The sequence below is a fragment of the Mustela nivalis genome (genome assembly GCF_964662115.1).
Source record: "Mustela nivalis genome assembly, chromosome: 6".
Lineage (NCBI taxonomy): Eukaryota > Metazoa > Chordata > Mammalia > Carnivora > Mustelidae > Mustela > Mustela nivalis.
The window spans coordinates 107,225,327-107,250,428 of record NC_139025.1 but is presented as its reverse complement, the minus strand read 5'-3'; the positions used below and the strand labels follow the sequence as shown (position 1 = coordinate 107,250,428).

The 25,102-nt window shown below is 36.9% G+C and overlaps 1 protein-coding gene and 1 long non-coding RNA gene across 24 annotated transcripts in view; one reads left to right on the top strand and one right to left on the bottom strand.

Moving 5' to 3' along the window:
- RNF111 (ring finger protein 111) overlaps positions 1-16,042 on the top strand; it is a 97,626-nt gene extending 81,584 nt beyond the window's left edge. For 4 of the 13 annotated variants that reach the window (XM_082733737.1, XM_082733738.1, XM_082733732.1 and 1 more), the window contains exons 8-14: positions 3,079-3,427; positions 5,262-5,387; positions 6,583-6,709; positions 9,242-9,334; positions 10,113-10,208; positions 11,269-11,372; positions 14,401-16,042. In XM_082733737.1, the coding sequence (XP_082589863.1) occupies positions 3,079-3,427; positions 5,262-5,387; positions 6,583-6,709; positions 9,242-9,334; positions 10,113-10,208; positions 11,269-11,372; positions 14,401-14,518 (1,013 nt within the window). In that variant the 3' untranslated portion in view covers positions 14,519-16,042. Of the gene's footprint in view, positions 1-3,078; positions 3,428-5,234; positions 5,388-6,582; positions 6,710-9,241; positions 9,335-10,112; positions 10,209-11,244; positions 11,373-14,400 lie in introns of all 13 variants that reach the window. The other 9 variants (XM_082733740.1, XM_082733730.1, XM_082733736.1 and 6 more) reach the window with 3 other exon arrangements.
- On the bottom strand, positions 1,782-25,048 carry LOC309866236. Of its 11 annotated transcripts, XR_014312499.1 has the most exons (8): positions 24,730-25,048; positions 23,613-23,738; positions 21,430-21,495; positions 20,661-20,798; positions 18,015-18,103; positions 17,164-17,232; positions 10,399-10,513; positions 1,782-3,737 (listed from the first exon to the last, which is right to left on the bottom strand). It is a non-coding gene; the product is annotated as an uncharacterized lncRNA (long non-coding RNA). The 11 variants fall into 11 exon arrangements; XR_014312501.1 differs by lacking the exons at positions 21,430-21,495; positions 23,613-23,738 and adding an exon at positions 4,504-4,553 and having other exon boundaries at positions 3,635-3,737; XR_014312503.1 differs by lacking the exon at positions 21,430-21,495 and having other exon boundaries at positions 3,635-3,737; positions 24,803-25,048.
- Between the last annotated feature and the right edge of the window lie 54 nt (positions 25,049-25,102).

Genomic DNA, 25,102 nt, shown 5'->3' with positions numbered 1-25,102 from the left:
GATGAAAAAAACACTGGAAATTCATACCAGGGGTACACTAGAAGGTTGGCAAGGACATTTGCTTTTGTTCTGATTACATGCCAAGGATAATTTTCAGTTATATATCTCATTAGATTTCTTCTTTTATTCCTAGAATTTAAAAGATCTAGGTCTTGCAGATACGCTGGAGTCAGCCCAGAATGTGTACAGTGAAACCTGGAGATAATATCATTTACCTTTTCAGTAATACAATTTAAGATATAAACATAGGTTAGAAAACAGATTTTTGGAACAGTTTTTGCAAAGCATTGACCAATAGGCAAATTCTGCTGTACAGGCTGTTTTGTGATATCTGTTGATATTTATCTTCAGTTGATTGTCTTTTATTAGGAACTCAAAATGTGTGGTTTTCGCCCCCCTCCCCCAATAATACAGTGAAGCAATTTATAAGTGAGTGCATTTCTTTTTAAATGCACTAATAAATGCTTCTTTTTAAATGCACTAATAAAGAAGTGTTTTAGATTTAAACTCATTTTACTTTTATTATTAACTTGTGTACATTATAAGAAGTTCAAACTGCAGAATGACATTAAATGAGAAGTTAAAAGCCCTTCCCTCACATCCCACTAGTCTTAATACCTTGAAGGTAGCAACTGTAGTTTTTAAAACCTTCAAGAAGTTTTCTTTGTACCTATAAAAGTATGTTTGTCTGTCCTTTTAAAACAGTGGGATTATAACAAGCATATTATTTGCCTCTCTCTGAGTTTTTTTCTTTTTTAAAAAAATTTTAACAGTACATCTTAGATTTTTTTCCCATATTAGCCATAAAAATCTAGGTTGCTGTTCTTAATACCCTCATGATATTCTGTTGTATATTAAACCAGTTCTCTGTTGATGGTTACATTGTAGTTTTTTAGTCTACTCTTTGGTAACTTGTTAGGACTGAGATTGCTAGATCAAAGTGACATGTTGAACTTTTAGGAAGCAATATCAAGAACTTTTCTTTTTTAACTGGCAAGAACACATAAAATAGAGAAGGAAGGGAGATGGCCTATGGGAATGCAGAATGTCACCTTTCTACAGTGGTAAGCAACCTGTTTTGTTTAGAATATACAGTGACCTATAATAATGGCTGAACTATTCACCACACACACACACAAAGTGTGAGGTGATGGATGTGTTAATGAACTGATTGTGGTAATCATTTCACAAAGTATATGTATGTCAAATCATCATCTTGTACACTTCAAATATATATAATTGTATTTGTTAATCATACCTCAATAAAGCTGAAAAAATGATTGCTGAAGAGTTAAACTTAAATAAATTGATGCGTTCTGAAACTAAACTTTAAAATCTTGTAATATTTGTCAGTATTATTTCTTATATAATGATTATAGAAATAGAAAACTTTGAATTGAAACTGGAAAAAATACTCTGAATTTGAGGAAGACAGTTAACAGTGTAGGGGCTTCTTTTTTTTTATGACCAAGTACTGGGTTTTCTTGGAGTAAAGTCTGGATTTGAAAACATGACATTCAGAAAAATCACTTAAAAGTTTTTCTCAGAGTTTATATTGAACTTAATGAAAGCTTCCTTTAAATACATGCTAGCAAGGTAGCCTTTGAAAATATGGCTGAATGAGTTCCTCATTACCTAACTTTCACCCCGGCTGAATCAGAAGTGATTAAAATGGAAGGAAACTCTTCTTTCATGAAACTAGAGAATGGCCATGCCTCCATATCTGATTCCAAGGTCTTCCAGATACAATGAAATTGGGACTGACATCCAAGGAGACAAACTTTTTTTTTTTTAAGATTTTATTTATTCATTTGACAGACAGAGATCACAAGTAGGCAGAGAAGCAGGCAGAGAGAGGAGGAAGCAAGCTCCCTACTGAGCAGAGAGCCCAGTGTGGGGCTTGATCCCAGGACCCTGGGATCATGACCTGAGCTGAAGGCAGAGGTTTTAACCCACTGAGCCACCCAGGCACCCCCAAACATATTTTTAAACCTCAAACAGATGCATGTCTCTTAGAGTAAGAGCGACGTGTATTCAGAGGGATTTTTCAGCAGCCACTTTGAAACATAAAGAATGAAATAGGGGAAACCATCTTTACTAAGGCTGGTTTCTATTACAGATTCTTGGCAAATATGCCCCTTCATCTTCTTAATGTAGCACAGGAAAAAAGACATGGCACAGGGAGCGAGAAGAGCAGCATTAAAGGAGTTACCTTTGCAGTGCTGCCCAGAGGAACTAAAAAGTTCCTGTCTTCTCTGTAGTGCTCTGTGACCAGTAATCTTAAAGGAAAGCAAGATTTATGTATTTATAAAGGTGTAACTTCTACATTTGACTTCATAAAAGCAGGAAACTTGCATATTGTAAAATTAACAAAAGACAATTTGGAAAAATGTTTATACCTTATTATGACAAACCTTCCATGTATACAAAGAATACCAATGAGACAAAGGTGAACAGTAGTCTAAGAATATGAATAGGTAATTCTGGGAAGAAATATAAGTGGTTAATAAATACAAGATTTTTCTCAGATTGGCATTTAATGAATTTAGTTAGAGTGTAGAGGTAATCAGGCACTCTTGTATACTGTTCACGGAAGCATTAATTATGGTAACCTTTTGGGACAGGTACTTTGTCAGCTGGTATCTGAATTTAAATGATTTTTTCAGACTAAGAATTCCTTACAGGAATTTATGCCGCAGAAGCCGTCCATGAGTAACGCATGTTTGCACGTGGTCATGTGCATATATGTATCACAGAGCACAAGAGGCACCATACACAAAGGTGTTCAGTGCAGCGTTTGGGTTATTTCCCATTTTTGTCAGTGGTGATTTCTCTAATAAATTTTGATACATTCCTATATAATAGAATGCTATGAAGCTGTGAATGAAGTAAAACTATATATACTGACCTAAGACGATACCTAAGATCATTCAAAGAAGAAAGCAGGTTGCAAAGCAGATTTGAGCAGACTCAAGCCTTAATAAAGTATTGATAAAAGTCAAATGTGTACTAATATGTTTATAAAAGACAATATATGCTCAACGGTGTCGTGCCTGTATTTTTTTTTTTTTTAAACAGATGCTTCTTTGACAAGACCACTTCATCATCAAGCCTCTGCCTGTCCCCATTCTCATGGAAACCCTCCTCCTCCGACTCAGCCTCCACCTCAAGTGGATTATGTTATTCCTCATCCTGTACATGCTTTCCATTCTCAGATATCTTCTCATGCAACTTCTCACCCCGTGGCACCCCCACCCCCAACTCATTTAGCCAGTACGGCCGCACCAATCCCTCAGCATCTTCCTCCCACACACCAGCCAATTTCACACCATATTCCAGCCACAGCACCTCCAGCGCAGAGGCTGCATCCTCATGAAGTGATGCAGAGGATGGAAGTTCAAAGGAGGAGGATGATGCAGCATCCAACGTAGGTTTCTTGTTTTTTTAAAAGATCACTTTGTGTTCCTTTTCCTTCTATTTCTGTTGGTTTTTAAAATTAAAAATCTTTAGAAGTGATGTAACTGTACTAAATCCTAGGGAATTCTTTACTAACTAGAATCTTCCTTTATCTTGTCCTGAGTTGCAGGTGCTCACAAAACAAGTTGATACCAGGTTAGTTAAAGAAATCAAACCATTTTCAGGAAATGGCCCAGGGTCATTTATTTTTGTAAACCAGTTTTTTGTTTGTCAGTTTCTTCAGTATCCCATAGTAGAGATTCATGTTAAAATTGGTGACCCTGAGGAACAACACATAAATTTGGCTAAGATATATGTTACCAGCCAGAGGGAAGAAGAATACTAGTAGAATTTTCAACAACAGCCATTGAAAAAACAGTCTTCTTCACTTGGTTTATTTATAAACTTAAATATTAAAATATTCTCCAAACCTCATGAAAAGACTGTAATTGAACTTTCTGAAAATTCAGGATATGATTTTCTAATTCATGGTAGCAAACTCTGTTGGTCTAATTCTGCTTGTGTATTTTTGTAAGTAGAGTTTTATAGGTAAACAGCTACACCTGTTCATTTATGTATTGTCCCTGTCTTCTTTCACACCACAAAGACTAAATTGAGTAGTTGTAGTAGAGACCGTACAGCCTAAAGAGCCAATAATATTTACCATTTAGCCCTTTCCAAAATGTATTTGCAAAACTCTCTATCTGATTAATGATCTAGCACATGGGTAACTTCTTCCTTTAGTTATGTAAGGTAATTTCCAGAATCTCTAGCTATTATTGGCATTTTGATATAGTAAATCCTTATATAGAAAGTTGGCAATTTAGGGGTCCCTGGGTGACTCAGTAGTTAAGTGTCTGCCTTCGGCTCAGATCGTGATTCTGGAGCCCTGGGATTGAGCCGCGTGCTCCTCAGGAAGCCTGCTTCTCCCTCTCCCACTCCCCCTGCTTGTATTCCCTCTCTCGCTGTGTCTCTCTCTGTCAAATAAATAAATAAAATCTTAAAAAAAAAAAAAAAGAGAGAAAGTTGGCAATTTAAAATTCTTACCTGCCAGTGCCTAGAAAATCTTTAAATCATTTAGCTTAAACATGCCAAATCTGTAAGTGGATTAGAAACGGATAGAAAATAGGAGATTAGATAGTAAAAATGAATCTCTGGAATGGTTTTGTTTTTTAAGTGCTATTTGTTTAGACCTTTATGACTATTTATATTTATAAATTTGGCTGACTTTAGACTAAAAAGAGAAAATACAATAATCTGGGATGCAGAGTAAAGAGTGTGAATGGAGCTTATATCAGTTTCCCAGATGTGTTGACATGTAGTGCATGTACAAGGTTCAACGTTTTTTCTCTTAAAATAAGTTTTAGCCATTATAGTGGATGAATGTCATTACAATGTAGAAGCAAAGCAAAATAGTTTCCATTTTCTTCCATTATATGTCTATATAAGATAAATTCTTTGTGCCTACAGCATTTGCTGGGGTGTTTTTTAAAATTTTCTTCCCATTGATTTTCCTTTAATCTGTTTAAAATACCCACTGTAAAGAAGGTATACAAGATAATGTTAAAATTGCCTTTTTCGTTGGGTGATACTTGAATTGAAGGTATGGTAATAAGCACTGAGAATTGTAGTGTTACGGTGTCTTGATTTATTTATTAATCATTATATAATTTTATATTCTTATAGAAGTAATTTTATTACTTATTTATATCTGTTTATAATAATACTAGATTGTTTTTTCTACATTAAGAAATAACCAATTATTCAATTATTTCCAGTGGTCTTTTTGTGTTCTGTGTTTCCAGGCGGGCACATGAACGGCCCCCACCCCATCCACATAGGATGCACCCAAACTATGGTCATGGGCATCATATTCATGTGCCTCAGACTATGTCTTCCCATCCTCGACAGGCTCCAGAGAGATCTGCTTGGTCAGTATCTTGTTTATTTCAGAGTTCTCAGCAGCCTGTGGTAGAAATGTCAGAACAGATGCTTTATAGTGGGATGCCATGCAAAAAGGTGATGTGGCAAAACTGAATTCCAGCTTATCTGTGAGGCACTGTCTCTGGGCAAGTTTTAGAAACCTGTAGTGAAAAGAGGAACTTGAGTTCTGGGGCAGAGAGCTATGTCAAACAGGAGTATAGCTTTTTTGTTGTTTTTTAGGGATATATGCCATCAAAGTTAACTCCCTAAATGGATCTTTCACAATTGCCTTAAGCACTTCCCACCTTTGTACTCAAATCTTCTTTACCACTCCTAATCCCTGTTTATTGGCAAGGGAAATAGAACCTGCGTCCGAGGCATGTGGTCTTTTTTAGAGAAGTGGAAGCAGATTTGCATTAATTTTTCTTTCTGAATCCATTGTTGATAGGCAGAGATGAGACCTTGATCCACAATGATATTTGAGGGAAAACAAAAATGAGAATAAGTATATGAAAATGTGGCATTTACCAATTTTACTCTTTCTAAAACTTTGTATACTTTTACTTTATAAGGTATAGAGGTGTTTATTCTTCTAATTATCTTGATGCCAACAACTCACAGACACTATCCAACTGGAAGCATCTGTAACATTCATATAAACCAGAAAATGAAACTATTTTGTATGATCCTCAAGTAGAATCAGGCTTTTAGATTAGCAGGAACCTTAAGGGTCATTCGTCATGTTTCCTTCCATTATAGAGCTTGAAACTAGAATACAAATGCTTTGCTTCTCATGGTCACAGAATTGAGATTCTGAGTTTTTGAATGGCTGAAATGAATTTGAAATTATTAATTAAATCTTTGGGGCTTAATTATCTTTTTCTCAACTGTGTCAATTAAGAAACTTTGTATTACTTTTAAAAATGTAAATATATTCCCCCATTTCTGTTGATCATAAAGACACTTTAAGGATGGCTAGAAGGCGGGGCGCCTGGGTGACTCAGTGGGTAAAAGCCTCTGCCTGCAGCTTGGGTCAGGATCCCAGAGTCCTGGGATTGAGCCCCGAAGTGGGCTCTCTGCTCAGCAGGGAGCCTATTTCCTCCTTTCTCTCTGCCTGTCTCTCTACCTACCTGTGATCTCTCTCTGTCAAATTTAAAAAAAAAAAAAGTATGGCTAAAAGGTAGTGTTCTCATCCTTTGTCAGGGAACTGGGAATTGAAGCTGGAGTGACTGCAGCTACTTATACGCCTGGAGCACTGCATCCTCACTTGGCCCATTACCATGCACCACCACGACTTCATCACTTACAACTGGGAGCTCTTCCTTTAATGGTAAAAAAGAAAAATTTCAAAATTCTGACATAGTCTTCTTCTAAAAGTATTTTTCCTTTTCCAAATTAAATATTTGGAAAATTTTTAAATATTATTTGTTGTTATGGGTGTTCTAATGGAATTTGAGAATTATTATTATTAGATTGAAATTATGCTGTAAAAAGATACATTAAAGTCTGTATTTGTATTTGCATTGTGAAACGTATTCTTCTTAATAAAAAAATGATAGTTTTTTTTTTTTTTTTTTGTACCAAGGTGAGAGTCCTGACCTATTGTCACTAGAACATATGCTTTATTTTGTCATACCTACTAATAGGTCTGTTCTGATGCATTTATCCTTTATTTTTTGACCTGCAGGACTATACTGACTCTCTGGTTTGAACAGATTCAGATCTTGTTGATACCAATTTGAGTTCTAAAGAACAAGTTCAGCAAAAATGTATTGAGTTTACAATTCATAATATCTACTAGTTATAAAAGGTGGTACAGAGTAAAGAAGTTTTTTTCATCTTGTGGGGGTAAAGAGCTTATAGGACTGGTTTCCAAGATGCTTTATTATACCTGAGACTTAGGCTTTGGAATTCAGAATGGTACTCTTACAGTGGTTACAGCATGTAAAGAGCTGTTAAACAGCAGAAGCACACAGAACTCCAACTAAGTTGACATTTGTAGGTCTTAAGGATGGGGGTTACTTAGCAATAAGTAAAGTTGCTCTCCCAAGAAACCAGGACTCAGGAACAAAGGAGACTTGGGGAGAGTTATAGGACAAGTGCAGGTTTAAATAATTTGAGGGAGCAGGAGTTCCTTTCTTATTTCTTATTTTCCTTAGAGATGTGTAGGAGGTTAGGTTATCTGCTGAGAGCTTTTGGTAGTGTTAATTTTGATTGCAAGAAAAGTTGTAGATATTTGAAAAATAGGCTATTTGAAGGTTAAAAGTTATTGCTTATTTTAAATTCTTTTCTATATACAAATTGTCTTTTAAAGCTCTAAACTTGTTGGAAGTATGTTGCGATTCAGTGGACGCTGACTAATAAATAATGTTGGAGATTTATTTATAATGATGGAAAAATGGTGCTCTATCCCAGAAGCTCCCTTTCCTAATACAGTCTATTGTTGTTGTGTATGGTAGTTAAATTTTATAATGTTGGGCAAATACTAAGTAAATATAGAGCCATTATTCTTGTGGTGAATACAGAGTTCCGTTACTGCACACCTCTGGTCACTTTTTGATCTGGTCACAATAGCCAGTCAGTACATAACCTGTTTTTGATGTCTGTTTCAGTTTAAAGAAACCTTATTTGATATGTATTATTGAGTCATTAATGTTGAACTCATGGCCAACGAAACTCATGCCTGAATGAAGCTTATTTACACACATTTTATCCACAAGGCATATCACAGCCTTGTTGTACTTAGGAATACTAGCCCCCAGCGCTTAAGTTTGGTAGCCATTTAAAAAAGTCACCAGTAAAGTGCACAAAAATGGAAACGTAAATAGATGGCACTTAAATATATCACAAAAAAGAAAAAAAGACCTCTGTTTATAGTATAAGAGCTGAAACGGGAAGGCAGAGCCTTGTTCTCCATGTCAGGCAGCTCAGATTTTTTTGCTGCTGTGATTCAGAGTACAAGTGTTGATTTTGGTGTTACAAATAATGTTTATCAAGCGGGTAAATTCATGAATAATGAAGATTGAGTATGTCTAACAAAAAATTAGAAAACACCTAACTTTCACCAACAGAACGAAATGAAAGTATGTCTAACAAAAAATTAGAAAATGCTATTAAAACTAGCACCAACAGAAGGAAACAAAAAAAGAGCCAGAGTACCTTCAGCAATTAGGAAGTTAGAGGAAGTGAAATAAGTTTGTTGGAAAATTTTGTGCATTTTTATTTCGTAATACTTAATACTTTTCTCTGAAAGTGACAAAATCTTATGAAAATTCTACTGTTCATATGTTTAGACTGATTTTATGAAAATTCTACTGTTCATATGTTTAGACTGATTTTATGAAAATTCATATGTTTAGACTGATCTTATGAAAATTCTACTGTTCATATGTTTAGACTGATTTTATGAAAATTCATATGTTTAGACTGATCTTATGAAAATTCTACTGTTCATATGTTTAGACTGATTTTATGAAAATTCATATGTTTAGACTGATCTTATGAAAATTCTACTGTTCATATATGTTTAATACTGATGCCAAGAGCATCAGTACTAACTTTAGGTATTTTCTCTTTAGGATTCTTTATGCAAAATAAATCAAGTACAAGAAACCTATTATCTCATGGAACAGCTATTCTTTTTTTTTTCTTTTTCTGCTTGCATTTTAATAGTTATTCTATGAGATTATATTTGAAGAGGAACCTAACCCTTTTATAGAGTGCTTACTTGGAGTTATTTATACTTACTGAAGTTGAATTTTGTGAGTAGCTGATTGGAGAGAATTGAGTGTCTCGATTATTTAATGTGTTAAAACTGAAGCCTACTCTTACTTGATTCAGCCTATGTCTTCTATTAAAATAGGTTCCTGACATGGCAGGCTATCCTCACATTCGTTACATTTCATCAGGACTGGATGGAACATCATTCAGAGGTCCTTTCAGGGGCAATTTTGAGGTATGTAATAAAATTAATGAAGATATTTGCCACAGTATCTTTAATATATATAGAGAGAGTATATGTATTATGGGTATCCACAGTTGAGTAGGATTGCTGCACTGTGGGGATCAGAAGGCAGCACAATATCTGAATTTTTGATACTGCTTCTGGGGGTTATCACGGAATGGTTTATAAGCAGTATTAATCTTAGTATCAAATATTTAAAGAGGAGTACATGAAAACATCTAATATAAAAGAATATAGAAATTTACTAGATCGATACAAATATCAGATGAAGAACTATACCATTAAATGTGGGGGCAAAATCTCAACTGCTTTTGACTAAGCTTATTTTTAAAGAAACATTACTAGACAGAAGAAACCTATAGTTTGTAGCTAACTATCTCTGAATTTTCAGGAAGAACAGATCATTTGAACATGATTTGAAGTTTTGATTTGTTTCTTCATGTCATTTTGGAAGTTGAAGTCAAAGGGACTTTCAACTATCCTTTGATTTGTTTCCCTGATTTATTTACTCATTGATTTTATCTTCTCCATGCATGTGTACTAACTGACTTTTATAGTACCATGTAGTAATATGGTGTCTAATCTGTAAGGATAACTTTGCCATACTACTACATTGGCTGAGAAAAGAACAGACATTTGCCTTACAATATATGGCTTTTGTATTTACAGTGCAGGTTTATAAATAGTGAACTTTATTGCTTTTACGGTATTAATAGTGCTATTCAAGAAATAATCATCCTGGCTTTTGATAATAATTCTTTACCTTCAGGAACTGATTCATTTGGAAGAAAGATTAGGAAATGTGAATCGTGGTGCATCCCAGGGGACAATTGAAAGATGTACATATCCACATAAATATAAAAAGGTAAGAATTTATCCTATGAAATGTCTATATTATTGCTTAAGTGAATAAAATTTACTATTACAGAGCTTTTTTGAGATTGTGGAGTCTGGCACCTACATTATGTATTACTAAAACCACACATACATAGTTTTTTTCTTTCGTTTTGTTTTTTAAATAATTAAAGGTCCAAAAAATACTTAAAGTTTCTTACCCTGCCGACCCCCATCTTCCTTCTCAGCAGAAAAATCATAGGGCATTCTTGGGTAATCTTCCAGATATTTTTATGCATTTACAATAACGTGCATATGTATGGATTTTCTCTTTGCCTTTCCAAAGAAACACAAAAGGGATGATACGCACACAGTTTTGCACATTTTCTTTTCCTCCTCTTTCCGCACTCACAGGTCACCCATATTCTTTTTAATAGCATATACAAAATTTTATCGTATAGCAGTACCGTAATTTAACTAGCCATTTATTTGGACGTTTAATTATCTACGTTTCTTATATTCTACCCTCAATTCCTTATGTAGTAGTATATCTAGAAGTTAAGGAGCAGACATGTTAAATAAGTTTCTTTCACCAAGCAACAATGGCCTCTGCTATACAGAGAATATTAAAGTATGAAAATGATTGTTCTTTATATTAATGAGGTGTTACCACTAAATTTAAGTTCTTTCAACTATCTAAGACTATAATTAGCATTAATTTATTTGGGTATTATTTGAAATATTCATTAGTAGAATAAAGTTCATGTAGCTGTATTCATGATGGGACAAAAGTAGAGTTTATATTGTATATCCTAATCGTGTACTAAAGATAATAGAAACTAATAAATTAAAACTAATGAATTTGTTACATTTGATTTTGCTTTTGATGCTGTTTAAGGGTTTTAAAAGAAAACAGTTGGTGATAGTCACTTAATTCATCTGTGAATTCATGAGAGCTACGTGGGAGATAAGTTGTGGGTGTGAATGTGTGGTTTTGTTTTGTTTTTATTTTTCACGTAAACACAGACTTTACTCAGTTGTTCAATAATGTCATCTCTACTAATAAGGTAACAACTGATTGGTTCTCACAGAGGAAACTGCACTGCAAACAAGATGGGGAAGAAGGGACTGAGGAAGACACAGAGGAAAAATGTACTATCTGTTTGTCTATTTTAGAGGAAGGTGAAGATGTGAGGTAACTAGACATTAATTATCTAAAATTTGTTATCAAAACTGTACAAGAGATTTTTTTTTTGGAAAGTAGACTAGAAACCAAATTCTTGGCGTACCCTGTTACCAATATTTGACATGTAGAATTGCCTTTTTATAGGGAGTAAAAGAATAGAAAGTTGAATCTTTGTCTTACCGACAGGGGTTGGTAATGGGAAATATACTGCCCATTTTAGGGGCACACCAAGATTTGGCCAGGGAAATTTTGTGATCAAATTGTCTTCTATAAATCTTTCAGAAAGGAGAATGTGGAGGCCTCTTTAGAAACTAAGATGGCGGGGCGCCTGGGTGGCTCAGTGGGTTAAGCCTCTGCCTTCGGCTCAGGTCATGATCCCAGGGGCCTGGGATCGAGTCCCGCATTGGGCTCTCTGCTCAGCAGGGAGCCTGCTTCTCCTCATCTCTCTCTCTGGCTGTCTCTCTGCCTATTTGTGATCTCTCTCTCTGTCAAATAAATAAATAAAATCTTAAAAAAAAAAAAAAAGAAACTAAGATGGCTATATTAATGTGTTCGTCAAAGCTTAAAGAGAGCGGGACGCCTGGGTGGCTCAGTTGGTTGGATGACTGCCTTCGGCTCAGGTCATGATCCCGGAGTCCCGGGATCGAGTCCCGCATCGGGCTCCCAGCTCCATGGAGAGTCTGCTTCTCCCTCTGACCTTCTCCTTGCTCATGCTCTCTCACACTCATTCTCTCTCAAGTAAATAAATAAAATCTTTAAAAAAAAAAAAAAAAAAAGCTTAAAGAGAGCAATCCTCATTAGCTCCATGCAGTTTGTCTTACAGCATCTTTGAGAAATTAGTTTTGTCCTAAAATTTCCTCTCAGCTGATAGGACTCTTCTCTTCGTGCAACTTTGTGATTTAGAAATGTTACTATGCTAACCTACTATTAATTTTAGGCATTTTCTTTTTTCTTTTTTTTTTTGAAAGAGAGTGAGTGAGTGAGGGGAGGGGGCCCAGGGAAAGGGAGAGAGAGACTCTCAAGCAGGCTCCACACCCAGTGGGGAGCCTAACATAGGACTCTTTCCTACCAAGCCTGAGATCATGACCAGAGCCGAAATCAAGAGTCAGATGCTTACCCTACTGAGCCACCCAGGTGCCCCAGGCATTTTCTTTTTATAATCTCTTAAGTAATTGTTTTATTCTTATTATTTTTTTTCTAATGTAACATAATCTCACGTGGAACAAGTTCTATAACATATATAACAGACCTCATGATGGTTTTGTTGCCCTAATATGTAAAGATAACTTTTTCATATTTCTTCAGTTGCTGAGAGAGAAAAAAAAATATGCACAGTTGGCTACCACACCACATATAAGGCTATTTCAAACACATTTTAGGATTTTATTTATTTTAGAGCATGAGCACACAAATGAGGGAGAGAGGGAGATGGAGAAGCAGATTCCCCACTGAGCAGGGAGCCCGACACAGACTGACTGATCCCGGTACCCTGGGATGACCAGAATTAAAGGCAGACGCTTAACCAGCTGAGCCACCCAGAAGCCCCTAAGGCTATTTTAGAACACTATATTTCCAAGGAAGTTTTATAAATATGGAAGGTAATTGTTTTTACAGCATTGACAATCCTGTTCACACAGTAATTAGAACACCTCTTTTTAGCTACGAATTTTACAAAATATTAGGAAGTCTGAAAATGTATGACAGTTCTTTAACTGGATGAAAGTGGAAATGGACACTTAAATCAGTAACTTTTATCTCACTGTTCATTTAGATTTAATATTATCCTGTATTTCCTGGAAGCCTTATTTCTCAATTTCTTTTTTTTTTTTTAAAGATTTTATTTACTTATTTGACAGACAGAGATCACAAGTAGACAGAGAGGCAGGCAAAGAGAAAGAGGAGGAAGCAGGCTCCCCGCTGAGCAGAGAGCCCGATGCGGGGCTCGATCCCAGGACCCTGAAATCATGACCCGAGCCGAAGGCAGAGGCTTTAACCCACTGAGCCACTCAGGCGCCCCTTATTTCTCAATTTCTAATTGATAGCCTAGAGTAACATAGTGAAGTCCTCATTTTTTAACCTACTTTTATTTTTTCTATTAATTTTTTATTGAGATATAACTGACCTATAACATTGTATTTATTTGAGTGTCTAACAACCTAGTTTGATAATACAAATATATTCCAAAACAGATTAACCTTCCTTTAAGTGGATATAACAATATTATTGAAAACAATATTGTCAACCTTTTTTTTTTTTTTTAAAGATTTATTCACAGAGAGAGACACAAGCGACAGAGGGAACACAAGCAGGGGGAGTGGGAGAGGGAGAAGCAGGGTCCCTGCTGAGCAGGGTGGACCAATGTGGGGCTCCATCCCAGGACCCCAGGATTATGATCCGAGCCAAAGGCAGACGCTTAACGACTGAGCCACCCAAGCGCCCCTGTTAACCTTTAACCAGTCATGTACTCAAGTTTAATGTATAAAGATCCTCTAGATAAAAAATAATGTCTATTAAGACATTCCTTAATTAATAGGATACTTACTGTAACATCGTGCTGTTTTTGAGAGAGAATTAAATGAAATACATTTTTTTTAATGTGAATAAATGCAGTGATTTAGTATTAAAAATATATTTGCAGTATTACATAAAAGGGAACATACTGCCAACCTCATTGCATTGGCAGCTTAGATATAGAAACCAAACTGAAATAATTGTCAGCGTAATTGTCATTCTTAAAATTCCCAAGATTTTATGTAATTTGGTCCCATAGCTGTGACAGTTAATTATTGTGGTCATTTATACATTGTATTGCCCAAAGTAGTAATGTAATAGAGGTGTAACACGTTAGAGAGATTGGGTATGTGGTTTTTTTGGTTGTTTTGTTTTATTGTTTACAGAAGGGAAAGATGCCTGGTAACTTCAAAACACTGCTGTGAATTATTACATATTATCATTCATTTAAAAGTAAATGCCACATGCAATTGTCATGAAATTCACTTTTGCAATTTTTGCTTTTTGTTTTGTTTGCCCATAATAGACGCCTTCCTTGTATGCACCTTTTCCACCAAGTATGTGTCGACCAGTGGTTGATTACCAATAAGAAGTGCCCCATATGCAGAGTGGACATTGAGGCCCAGCTGCCAAGTGAAAGTTGACACCGTGTTTCAGAACTCTTGCCCTCCCTCTCATTCCCATCCTCCTGGTACTGCAGTCAACCAAAGATGGCGTGACTTACCTGCGCAGATTTGGAAGCCTTGAACTTAGAGTGCGGCTCTGCTATATGGTACAACTAATGCTAGACCTACAGTTTATGTATACAGTTGAGTTTGATGTATTTATAAAAGCTTTTTTTTCTAGATTTGACATTTTTCCTGTATCATTTTACTGTATTTTTGCATGGTTCCTTGTATTGCATTTCTTTGCACATATTATGGGCTTGTGACCCTAAACTTGCAGGCAAGATTAGCTGCTTTAGTAAGTAGAATTTTGTGGTCTTTTTGTTTTTTACATAGTACCAGGTCTTGAGAATTATGAATTTTTTTATCCATTACTAACCTTTAATTTAATCAATCATGTACTTTAGTTTAATGTATAAAGATCCTCTAGAAAATGATAATATTGTGTATTAAGACATTCCTTAATTAGGACAAAATGGCTGCTGTATATTTACAATATGGAGTTCTGAGTTAAATACCATCCTTAATACTGGGAACAGATTACAAACCATATTCAGTCAGATGCAGGTGGTATTCACATCACCAGAGTGATCAATAGAAATTTTCTTGGCGTATCCTTTTCCTTTCAGCACAATACAGATAGAGTTGAATATCGATATCCTACATTTAGACTGCTGTTCTGATTGTATTTCTCTTTTCCTACATCGTTTAGAATTTTATTTCCCTGAGTCAGTTTTTGCTGCTGTGAAACAGCTCTGATGAACACTAAATATTCATTCAATTAGCTGGATTGTACATACTTGCAGATTTCACAAAATTCTAGGGAAATTGAAGAAGACATGTAGAATTTTGTTCCGTCTTCTGCTAAGCACGTATAGTAAGGATATCTGCTTAACACTGATTTTGTAATAAACACATTCAGTCAGGATTTAGAATTGCAGTCATTGGCAGGTATCTCTACATTCATAGAACTTCTCAAGGTCCCAGGATCACTTTTAAGGGATTTTATTAGTTTAAAGATAAATAAAGTCAGCTGAATCTACATGTCTCTTGTTTTATTTCTCTTTAAACTTGAAAACAGTAAATCTGCAGATACTGTGAGGCACAAATTATACTGTCAACCTACTGTTGCTCTGGTTTTAGACTCCCACTTCATACATTACCAAGAGTCGATCACTGATTTAAAATTTTTAATTTCTATAGTTAAGATTTACTGCATAATATAGAATATAAAGTTAAGTTAATGTACTAACATTTCTCCTTTGGAGAAAGTTTTAATCCACTTCAGGATGCATATTATCAAGATACTTTCATATACAGGATAGCCTAACTTTATTTGTCTAAATATGCTTAATATGCCCCAGATTGCAAATGCATCAGTCAGTTACGTCACTGTCTGTATGTGGAAGACATGTTCCCATGGATCATATGTGAAGATGTCAATAAGCTTGCATTAAGCCACCTGCTTTGTAAGTGGATTGATTAATAAATAACTTATATTTCTATTGTCTTTGTGTTTCATAATTAGTTTTATAAAACAGTTTCTGTTAGACATCTTGGAATTCAAAACTAGTGATCTCACTCCAGTTAACATTTGCAGAATTTTCCTATTCATTCAGTTATGGCTACTTGCTTTTTTTTCTTTGTATTAGTAAATGTAACACAGTAGTAATTGTCAATATCAACATGCTTCAACGTAGTCATGTCTAGAGATGGAGGATGGACTGTGATTAAGAAATGTGGATGTAAAATAACATTTTTTAAAAAGAATACTTGATGATTAGGCTACAGTTGTAGAAGGGCAGAAGAGGGAGACAGAAAGAGTGACGGTGGCCCATGCCTACCATCTTACTATGGGGAAAGGAGCAAGTAGCCTGTCTTAAAGTAGCCTGTGATGGATGTAGGACTTTGCACTGGAAAAGCCAGGGTCCCTGTCAAGGGTGGACGAAGTATATATGGGGAGAATTCTGTACAATGGAGTCCTCTTGATGTTCCCCCAAACACAAGAAGAACAGATAGATTTCTCTATTTTTTAAAATTACATCAGATTTAGATGCACGACTACCTGTTGACCTGTTTCATAATGGCTACTGATTTTTTTTAATGTAGATAAAGCCTTATTTCTTTAAAACTTATTTAATACAAATATTTGTGGTAAAAACCTGGATTGTTAATGCAGGAGCTTAGTAAGTGACTGCAATTAGTTAGAGAAAATGTGATTAGTAATGAACCAAGTACAGAAGATAATAATTTTTAATATTTTAACTTTTGTGCTTTTTTTGGTGTCTTCCATATCCTGCTGCATCTTATGTCAAAATGGAAATTTCAGTGATAGCTGTCCAAATACTTTAGAACTAAAATTCTTTTGTCAGAAAATCCTTATTTTTATTGTTGTTAATATGCAAGTGATAAACGGATATTTGAAACATTTTTCTTACTCTGGTGACTATTTTAGCTGCTAACATGCTTTATCATTTGAATTGTAACAATTTGACATGCAGAAAACTAACTCTTTTAAAAATAGTATTTGGAAGGCTAAACAGACTCTGGACATTTTACTCTTAGTTTTTCATAAACAGAAATAGTTTAATTCTGTAGAAAATGCATCCTGATTTCAAACTTACCTTCCAACTCCCTGGAAGCACAGTGAGTTTTCTTACTTCTTCAAGACCTCATGGGGTGCCTGGCTGGCCCTGTTGTTAAAAGCAAGCGACTCTTCATCTTGGGGTTTTAAGTCTGCACCCTACCTTGGGTATAGAAATTACTTAAAAATAAAATCTTAAAAAAAAACCCAGACAGCATATCACAATATTAGATACATCAAGGTTGAAATATCTTCTCTCAGTTACAGATTCAGTCATCGTCTTGAATTAAGAATTACAGTTGACTCTTGAACAACATGGGTTGAACTGCACAGGTCCACTTATACATGGACTTTATTCAATAAGTACAATATAGTAAATGTATTTTTCTCATATTCTTTTTTAAAAATTTTTATTTTATTGTCCTTATGATATCCTTAGGATTTTCTTTTCTTTAGCTTACTTTATTGTAATACAGTATGTAATACATATGTACAGAATGTGTTATGACTATGTAATCAATAAGGCTTCTGGTCCACAGTAGGTTGTTAGCAGTTAAGTTTGGGGGGAGTGAAATGTTACACATGGATTTTTGGCTGCATGGTTAGTGGCCCTAACTCCCCCATATTGTTCAAAGGTCAACTATATGTCCAAAACAACTAACTCTTTCTTTTCTCTTCTTTTCTCTTTTCTTTTCTTTTCCTTTCCTTTCCTTTCTTTTCCTTTTCCTTTCCTTCCTTCCTTCCTTCCTTCCTTCCATCCTGTAGGCTCCATGCAGGCTTGAACTCATGACCCTAGATCAAGACCTGAGCTGAGACTGAGAGCCAGATGCTTACCGACTAAACCACCCAAGCACCCCAGAACTATTTCTTACTAAGCAAAATAAGTGTTACCTATTTTGTGGTTGACCTACTAGGCACCATCTCCTCTCTGTCCTGTGTTTTCTGTACAAATTCACAGGCCACACAAATGATTTCTGTAGCTGTGGAAAGAATAAAGGTATTGATGTCAGACAGACAAGGGCTTTGAATTGTGCAGCTTTGAACAACTTAAGCTTTCTGAGCCTCATAGGTCTCATTTATAAACAGAATAGGTTGTTATTAGAATTAAATGAGGTAACAAGTGCAAAGAGCTTTGCATGTAATACATACTTAAGATAGAAGTTCAGTCATACTTTTAAATATTAAACACTAAAACTTTGGCAGTTCCTGCATAAAAAGGAAGAAAAAATATGTAAGTTCTCTTAGTGCTCACTGCATTCCATCCCACCACCCAAAACAACTTCCCTTGCACTTGCCCTTAATAACAAATGGTAGCATTGCATGGTGTTGATCAGTGTTTGTCACTCATCTTTTTCTTCTAGAGTCTAAGAAAATAATTACTAGGTAAGAAAGAACACTCCTCCTCAGCCCTTCTTTGATGGGTTGGAATTTTTCTTCTACTAGAGGGATGAAGGATTCCCAGCACATTTGTCTTCCTTTGCCTTGCAGTCACAGCAGGGGCATAATGAGTTGCCCATCAACACCATCCAGTGCTGTATTTTGGGCACCTATTGCCAGTGGATCAGAATTGGCAAAGGATATGAAACCATTTGTCCTCTCTGATCTAACGGAGATTGTTATGGATAAATTAACTAGAACTTCTCATTTGCCCCTAACTTTTTCCTCAAGAAATTGTGCTATACAGGGACTTGGTGCCCTTTTAAAGGTTAATAAAGCACATACCACTGAGATGCCTATATTGTTAGCTTCTTCTAGGCTTATTTTTAGGCTAACAGCTAACACTGAGAGAGCATGTGGAAGGTATGGGTTTCTAGGAGATGCTTTTGATTAGCCCAGACAAATTGCATGTCTCTCTTAATTCTTTATCATCACTACAGAGAATAGATGGGATTCTCTAAATACTAATTTTCATTATGGGCTCTGCTGAGTCTTGAGTACGAACTTCTAAATCATTTTTGCTTTAGGTGGTATTATTCAATATATATGTGGGGAAAAGCTTTGGAAAGTGTAGAACTCTGCAGATTGTCATTGATACACTGTGCTCTATAAAGGAAGAATTTTGACCTTTTCCCCTGTGTAGCTGGTAGCACAACTCAAGACACTCAGGTGTTCCAATCTGGCCTGCCCTTCCTCCACTTACATACATGGAAGTTCTCCCATAATATGGGATGCTCCAAGCTTGCTATCCCAGGGATTTTTTCCTTTAGATTTTCAAGAGCTTTTGAAAGAGGAGTGCTGGACGAGGGATTTGGAAGAGATGTGGTAAGTCTCCCATCCACTGCATCCTGACCTGCCTTTAAAAAGGAATGAATGTCTTTCATTGAACTGCTATCTAGATTACCATGCTATTAGTATTTGCTCAGAGAATAAGTTGTTATGGTGTACCTGATTTCCTAGAACGTCACTATTAGCCACACACTCCCCAGAGTTTTGTATTATCTATTGCTGTGAAATATTTATTGATTTGTACCTCTAGGACTTAGTGGCTTAAACAACAAACATCTTAGTTTCTGTGAGTCCAGAATTTGGAAGCAGCATAGCTTGCTGCTTCTGGCTCAGGGTCTCTCATGAGGTTGCTTAACAGTCATGATGATAGCTGGGGCCCTCAGTCATCTGAAGCCTTCACTTAGTCTGGATGATGGGCTTCTAAGCACTCAAATGGGTGTTGGCAGGTGGCTTTGGTTTCCTATTGGCCATTGGCCAAGAGACCTCTCCTCCCCCTATCAGCAACCATGTGAGTGAGCCATCTTGAAGCTAGTCCAGATTAAGGGGTAGGGAGATAGCTACCCCTGTTAAAAGAAGTGACTGCCAAAAAAAAAAAACAAAAAAAAAATTATGCCTATTTTTAACCTACCACAGTTAGGTAAAACAAACCCTCTTGCTTTGTTTGAATTACTACTGTGGACTTCCTAAGCTCATTTAGTTTTTTCTCTCCTAAACTAAAGTTTAGCATATGGGAAAGCCGTGTGTGAAAAATGATGTTACATTCTCAAGCATTTATAATTGGGAATTGGTAGTGGAAGAATTTTAATTTCTCTCTGCTGATATTTGGGTAAAAGAAATCTATGGGGGGATGCCTTTGTGGTTCAGTCGGTTAAGCATCTGCCTTTGGCTCAGGTCATGATCCCAGGGTCCTGGGATCAAGCCCTGCATCGTATTTCTCCTTCTCCCTCTGCCTGCTACTTTCTTTTGCTTGTGCTCTTTTGTTATTTTCTCTTTCTGTGTCAAATAAAATCTTAAAAACAGTAACAACTCACCTTTCATGCCTCCCCCTGCACCTCACGAATAAGGGAGAATTCCTCTTGCCTGACTCATTTTTCTCTTGGCTTTAGGGTTGCCTGGGTGGCTCAGTGGATTAAAGTCTCTGTCTTCTGTTCAGATCGTGATCCTAGGCTTCTGGGATTGAGCCCCACATTGGGCTCTCCGCTCAGTGGGGAGCCTGCTTACCCCCTCTGTCTCTGCCTACTTGTGATCTCTGTCAAGTAAATAAATAAAATTTAAAAATAAATAAATAATAAATAAAAAGAAATGGTGTACCTGGTTGACTCAGTTGGGCGACTTGGTTTCAGCTCAGATCTTATCTCAGGGTCATGAGATCAAGCCCCTCCCTCCTGGCCTCACATTGCTCCAGGCTTCGTGCTCAGTGGGAAGTCTGCTTCAGCTCTTCCTCTCCCTCTGGTCCTCCCCCAGTCAAATAAATAAATATAATTTATTCTCCCTCAAATAAATATAATAATAATATTATATATAGTTCTATATAAATAATAATATTATTCACAGGCTTGAGGTCCAGATTTTACAGAATCATTTTAAGTGGAGGCCCATGAAGCACTAGAAAGGTGTTTGTTTCTACCTCTCTGGGTCATCTTGCTTCTGAGCAAGTTTTCAGGCCCTAGACTGGGACATACCCATGCACCTTATTCAGCCAGTAATAGGTTACCTGGTTACCTACATGGGACAGATAACGTTGACCTGTTGGTTATGGTGAAAGATGTCAAGATGGATGCAAACAAGGCTTGCATCCAAGGAGGAAAGGCTTTCTTTTTGTAAGAAAATTAACTCACCTACCCTCCCAAGGAAATTAGCAATGAAGTTACTATTTTTATTTATAATTTGGTTTGCATAACTTGAGAGAATTTTAATGTAACCGCTCAAAACTTTCACCTTTGTTACTTTACAATTATTTTCTGTCACCCACGTTCAGTTATTTGTGAAGGTTCTGTCATTCCTCCAAAATTGCCTGCCATACCTGTTTCCATTTTTCATTTTCCACACTCATCCAAGTCAAATTTTTGTTAAATCTCACCTGGGAAACCTTTAGCTTTCCAATCCACCATAATCCATTCTTCATGCTGCCCAGTGGGTCAGCTTTCTGAAACAAAGCTTGACCAAGTCATTATCCAGAGAGTGAGAGTGCACAAGCAGGTAGGGCAATAGAAGGAAAGGGAGAAGCAGAGGAAAAAAGAGAAGCGGGCTTCCAACAGAGCAGGGAGCCTGATGCAGGGCTTGATCCCAGGACCCTGGGAGCATGACCCAAGCCAAAGGCAGATGCTTAATGACTAAGCCACCCAGGCACCCGATTTGCTCATTCTTTTATAGGTTCTGCCTAGAATTTTGTTCCTATATGTCTCCCCCTCATTGTTTTGAACTTGAGGGCATGGTTCATACTTTATTCTTCTCTGTTCCCTGCAGTGCCTTGCACAAACTGACATTTTAATGTTAACATAGCAAATATATTTTGGCTTCTAGCTAGTTGAGAGAAAAGAAGAATCGGAAGGAGGTAAGTAGAAATGGATGGAGCTGGTAAGAGAAATGGGATAAAGGCAACTGAGAGAGAGAACATGGTAGTATAGTAGGAAGATTGTTGGGTTCTGAGAAAAATCTGCTGGTGAGGGCGCCTATGTGACTCCGTTGTTGAGCATCTGCCTTCAAGTCAGGACATAGGCCCAGGGTCTTGGGGTCACGCCCTGCATCCAGCTCCTTGCTCAGTGGGAAGCCTGCTTCTCCCACTCTCCCCCTCTCTCTGTCTCTCAATCCTTGTCAAATAAATAAAATCTCTAAAACAAAACAAAATAATCTGCTGGTGAAAATGGTAATTTGTTGATTATATCATTCACAGATGATATATAAATTCTATATTCCATATATTATGATTATATATAAATTAAACTGAGCCCTTCATGCCCTATGGTCTGGAATAATGGCAACTGAAATTCACCAAGGATGTAGAAATCACAACCATGAGCTGAGCTTTTGGACTTGTCTTATATGATACACTAGTTGATAATCCAAATGAGTCCTGATAAAAATTCAACAGTGACCACCTTATTTATTCTAGGCACTAGAGATAGAATTATGCACAAAACCAATACCCCTGCCCTCGTGGAGCTTACATTCTAGTGCATTTGTTCAAATTAAGTAACCCCTAGGTTAAGCTTCAGATGGTGCTTGTGGCCTGCCTTTGGGACTTCTAGGAGAGCTGTTGGGTTTCCAGCCCTGAACTGACCTAGGGCAATTTTTGATGCCTGACGTTCTTGAGTTCTGCAACAGTGGCTATCTGTAAATTACCCCCAATGGGGGAAGGTCCTGGAAATCTGAGAAAAAGTATCCCAAGACAGGAGAAAAGGTGAGTATGTATCTGAATAAGAAATTGGAAGTGAGGAAGATCTGACAAACCGCAAGCAAATCTTTGACCATTCAGAACAGTCCTGATGCCAAGACTGCAAGTCCATCCCTCTCTGTCTCTGACTCCCTTTCATGGTGATGGAAGACACTAGGCAACACCTACTTGAAACCTAATACCTCCTGCCAACTAAGGCATTCACCTGTCTCCAGTCATGCCAATTCAGTACTGGTGGTCCGTGCTTTTGCTTGGGGTGCTCCCTCTGTTGGCAAACATCTCCCTTCACCCTATATCCCCTGGAGTTCATATGTACAACTTTTCAAGCAGTAATTGACCAATAAATTAAAATCAATTGATTATGTGGAATTTTACCATACTATAAAGGGCCATTGGCCTTTAAGAAATTTATTTTTGGTTAATTTGATTTCCTTCAACAACAAGAGTTTTCCCACTCTTTCTGCAAAATGTAGATAGAGTAACAATGGTAAATATAGTGGAAAGAGCACAGGCTTTGGAATCAGACAATAGTACAAATCCCAGCTTGGAAACTGAGAAGCACTGTGATTATAGCCAAGACATTTAACTCTTCTGAGCCCTAGTTTCTTCATCTGTCAAGTTGGGATAATACATGATCAATGTTTACTAGACTTACTGTGATCATTTTGCAATATATATAAATAATCACGTTGTATACTGAAACTAATGTTATATGTCAATTATACCCCAATAAAATTATACCCCAATTATACCCCAATAAAAACAAAACACTTGGGATAATACTACCTACTTTGTAATGATTGTTATGAGGATTCAACAAGAAAGTTTATGTGAATTAGTATATAGGAAGTGTGACCAATAAATGTTACCTGAGACAGGAGAGAACAGGAAATATAGATAGGAGTAGCGGGGGGCCTAGCTGGCTCAGTCAGTAGAGCTTGTGACTCTTGATCTCCAGGTCCTGAGTTCAAGCCTCACACTGAGTGTAGAGATTGCTTAAAAAAAAAAAAAAAAAAGAAAAAATATATACAGTCTACAATGCATTAAAGAAAATGTTGAATCAAAAAGTGCATTTGTAGGGCGCCTGGCTGGCTCAGTGGGTTAAGCCGCTGCCTTCAGCTCAGGTCATGATCTCAGGGTCCTGGGATCGAGTCCCGCATCGGGTTCTCTGCTCAGCAGGGAGCCTGCCTCCTCCTCTGTCTCTGCCTGCCTCTCTGCCTGCTTGTGATCTCTCTCTGTCAAATAAATAAATAAATTTTTTTTAAAAAGTGCATTTGTAAAGTTCCAGGTTAGTTGCAGTGAAGGATACAAAAGAAATATTTCCATTTTTAATGAAAATACAATGTCTAATGTGGATTATTCAATGTTGAAAATGTCAAGAAAATTAATAAAAGCACTTTGCCATTCACAACACTCCCGTTGACAAAGCCCTGTGAGTGGGTGAGGATTATTACTTTCATAGTTCTGGCTTTCAATATCACAGTGTTATAACAAGTACAAATATAATTTTACTCACAACTTCAGTGCACTAAACATCTATTTTTCCTTCCTAAGACTTTTTCGCTGGATACCTAATTTTCAGTAACCCATCAATGGATGCACTAACATCTTCCCATGCCACATAGTAGCTGCAATCATTCGGGTTTTACAGAAGAGAAAACAGCTTTAGAAACGTCAGATGCAAGGGCAAGGGCAGAATTTAATCCAGATTACTTCATTCAAGCCTCCTTAGTACCCCAGTAACAGTGCTTAAAGTGGTAGAACAGAAAGCTTGCTCAAATTCTTGGACTGAGGCTGCCATCAGTTGTCATTCTACTGCCTCTACTGTGGGCGTTGGACCTTTCCTCTCCCCTTCTTCCTTTCCTTTTTCCGGTCTCCCAACCATCTGGACAAGGCTGGCTCACACTCTCTTTCTCATAAAATCTACACGTCCTAGGGTCATTTTACTCGACGAATATTTATTGAATATCCAACCATAATACATACCGGAAAACGCGCTAAGTGCCGGCAATTCAATGGAGAGCTTACATGAATCACGAACCACACAAATCACGTTTACCTTTTTATTTTCCTCTCCCTGGGAGTCTTAGCTTTTGCGTAAATGCCACGATTCCCACTTCTTTAGCACACGTTTGAGTCTCAACCACCGAACAGTGCCGACCCTGAACCTCCCAGAGGCGTCGACTCCGCCCCTCAGGCCAACCCCCAACCTTGATTCCCAACTCGAAATTTCCGGAAGAGGAATAAAGGTCAGAAATGGCATTTCGAAGGTGTTTCCTAGAACCAACTTCCGCCCGATTAGTACAAACGTAGACATTCTTAGGTGAGACCTACTCAAAATTCAGAGGAGTCCTCAGTG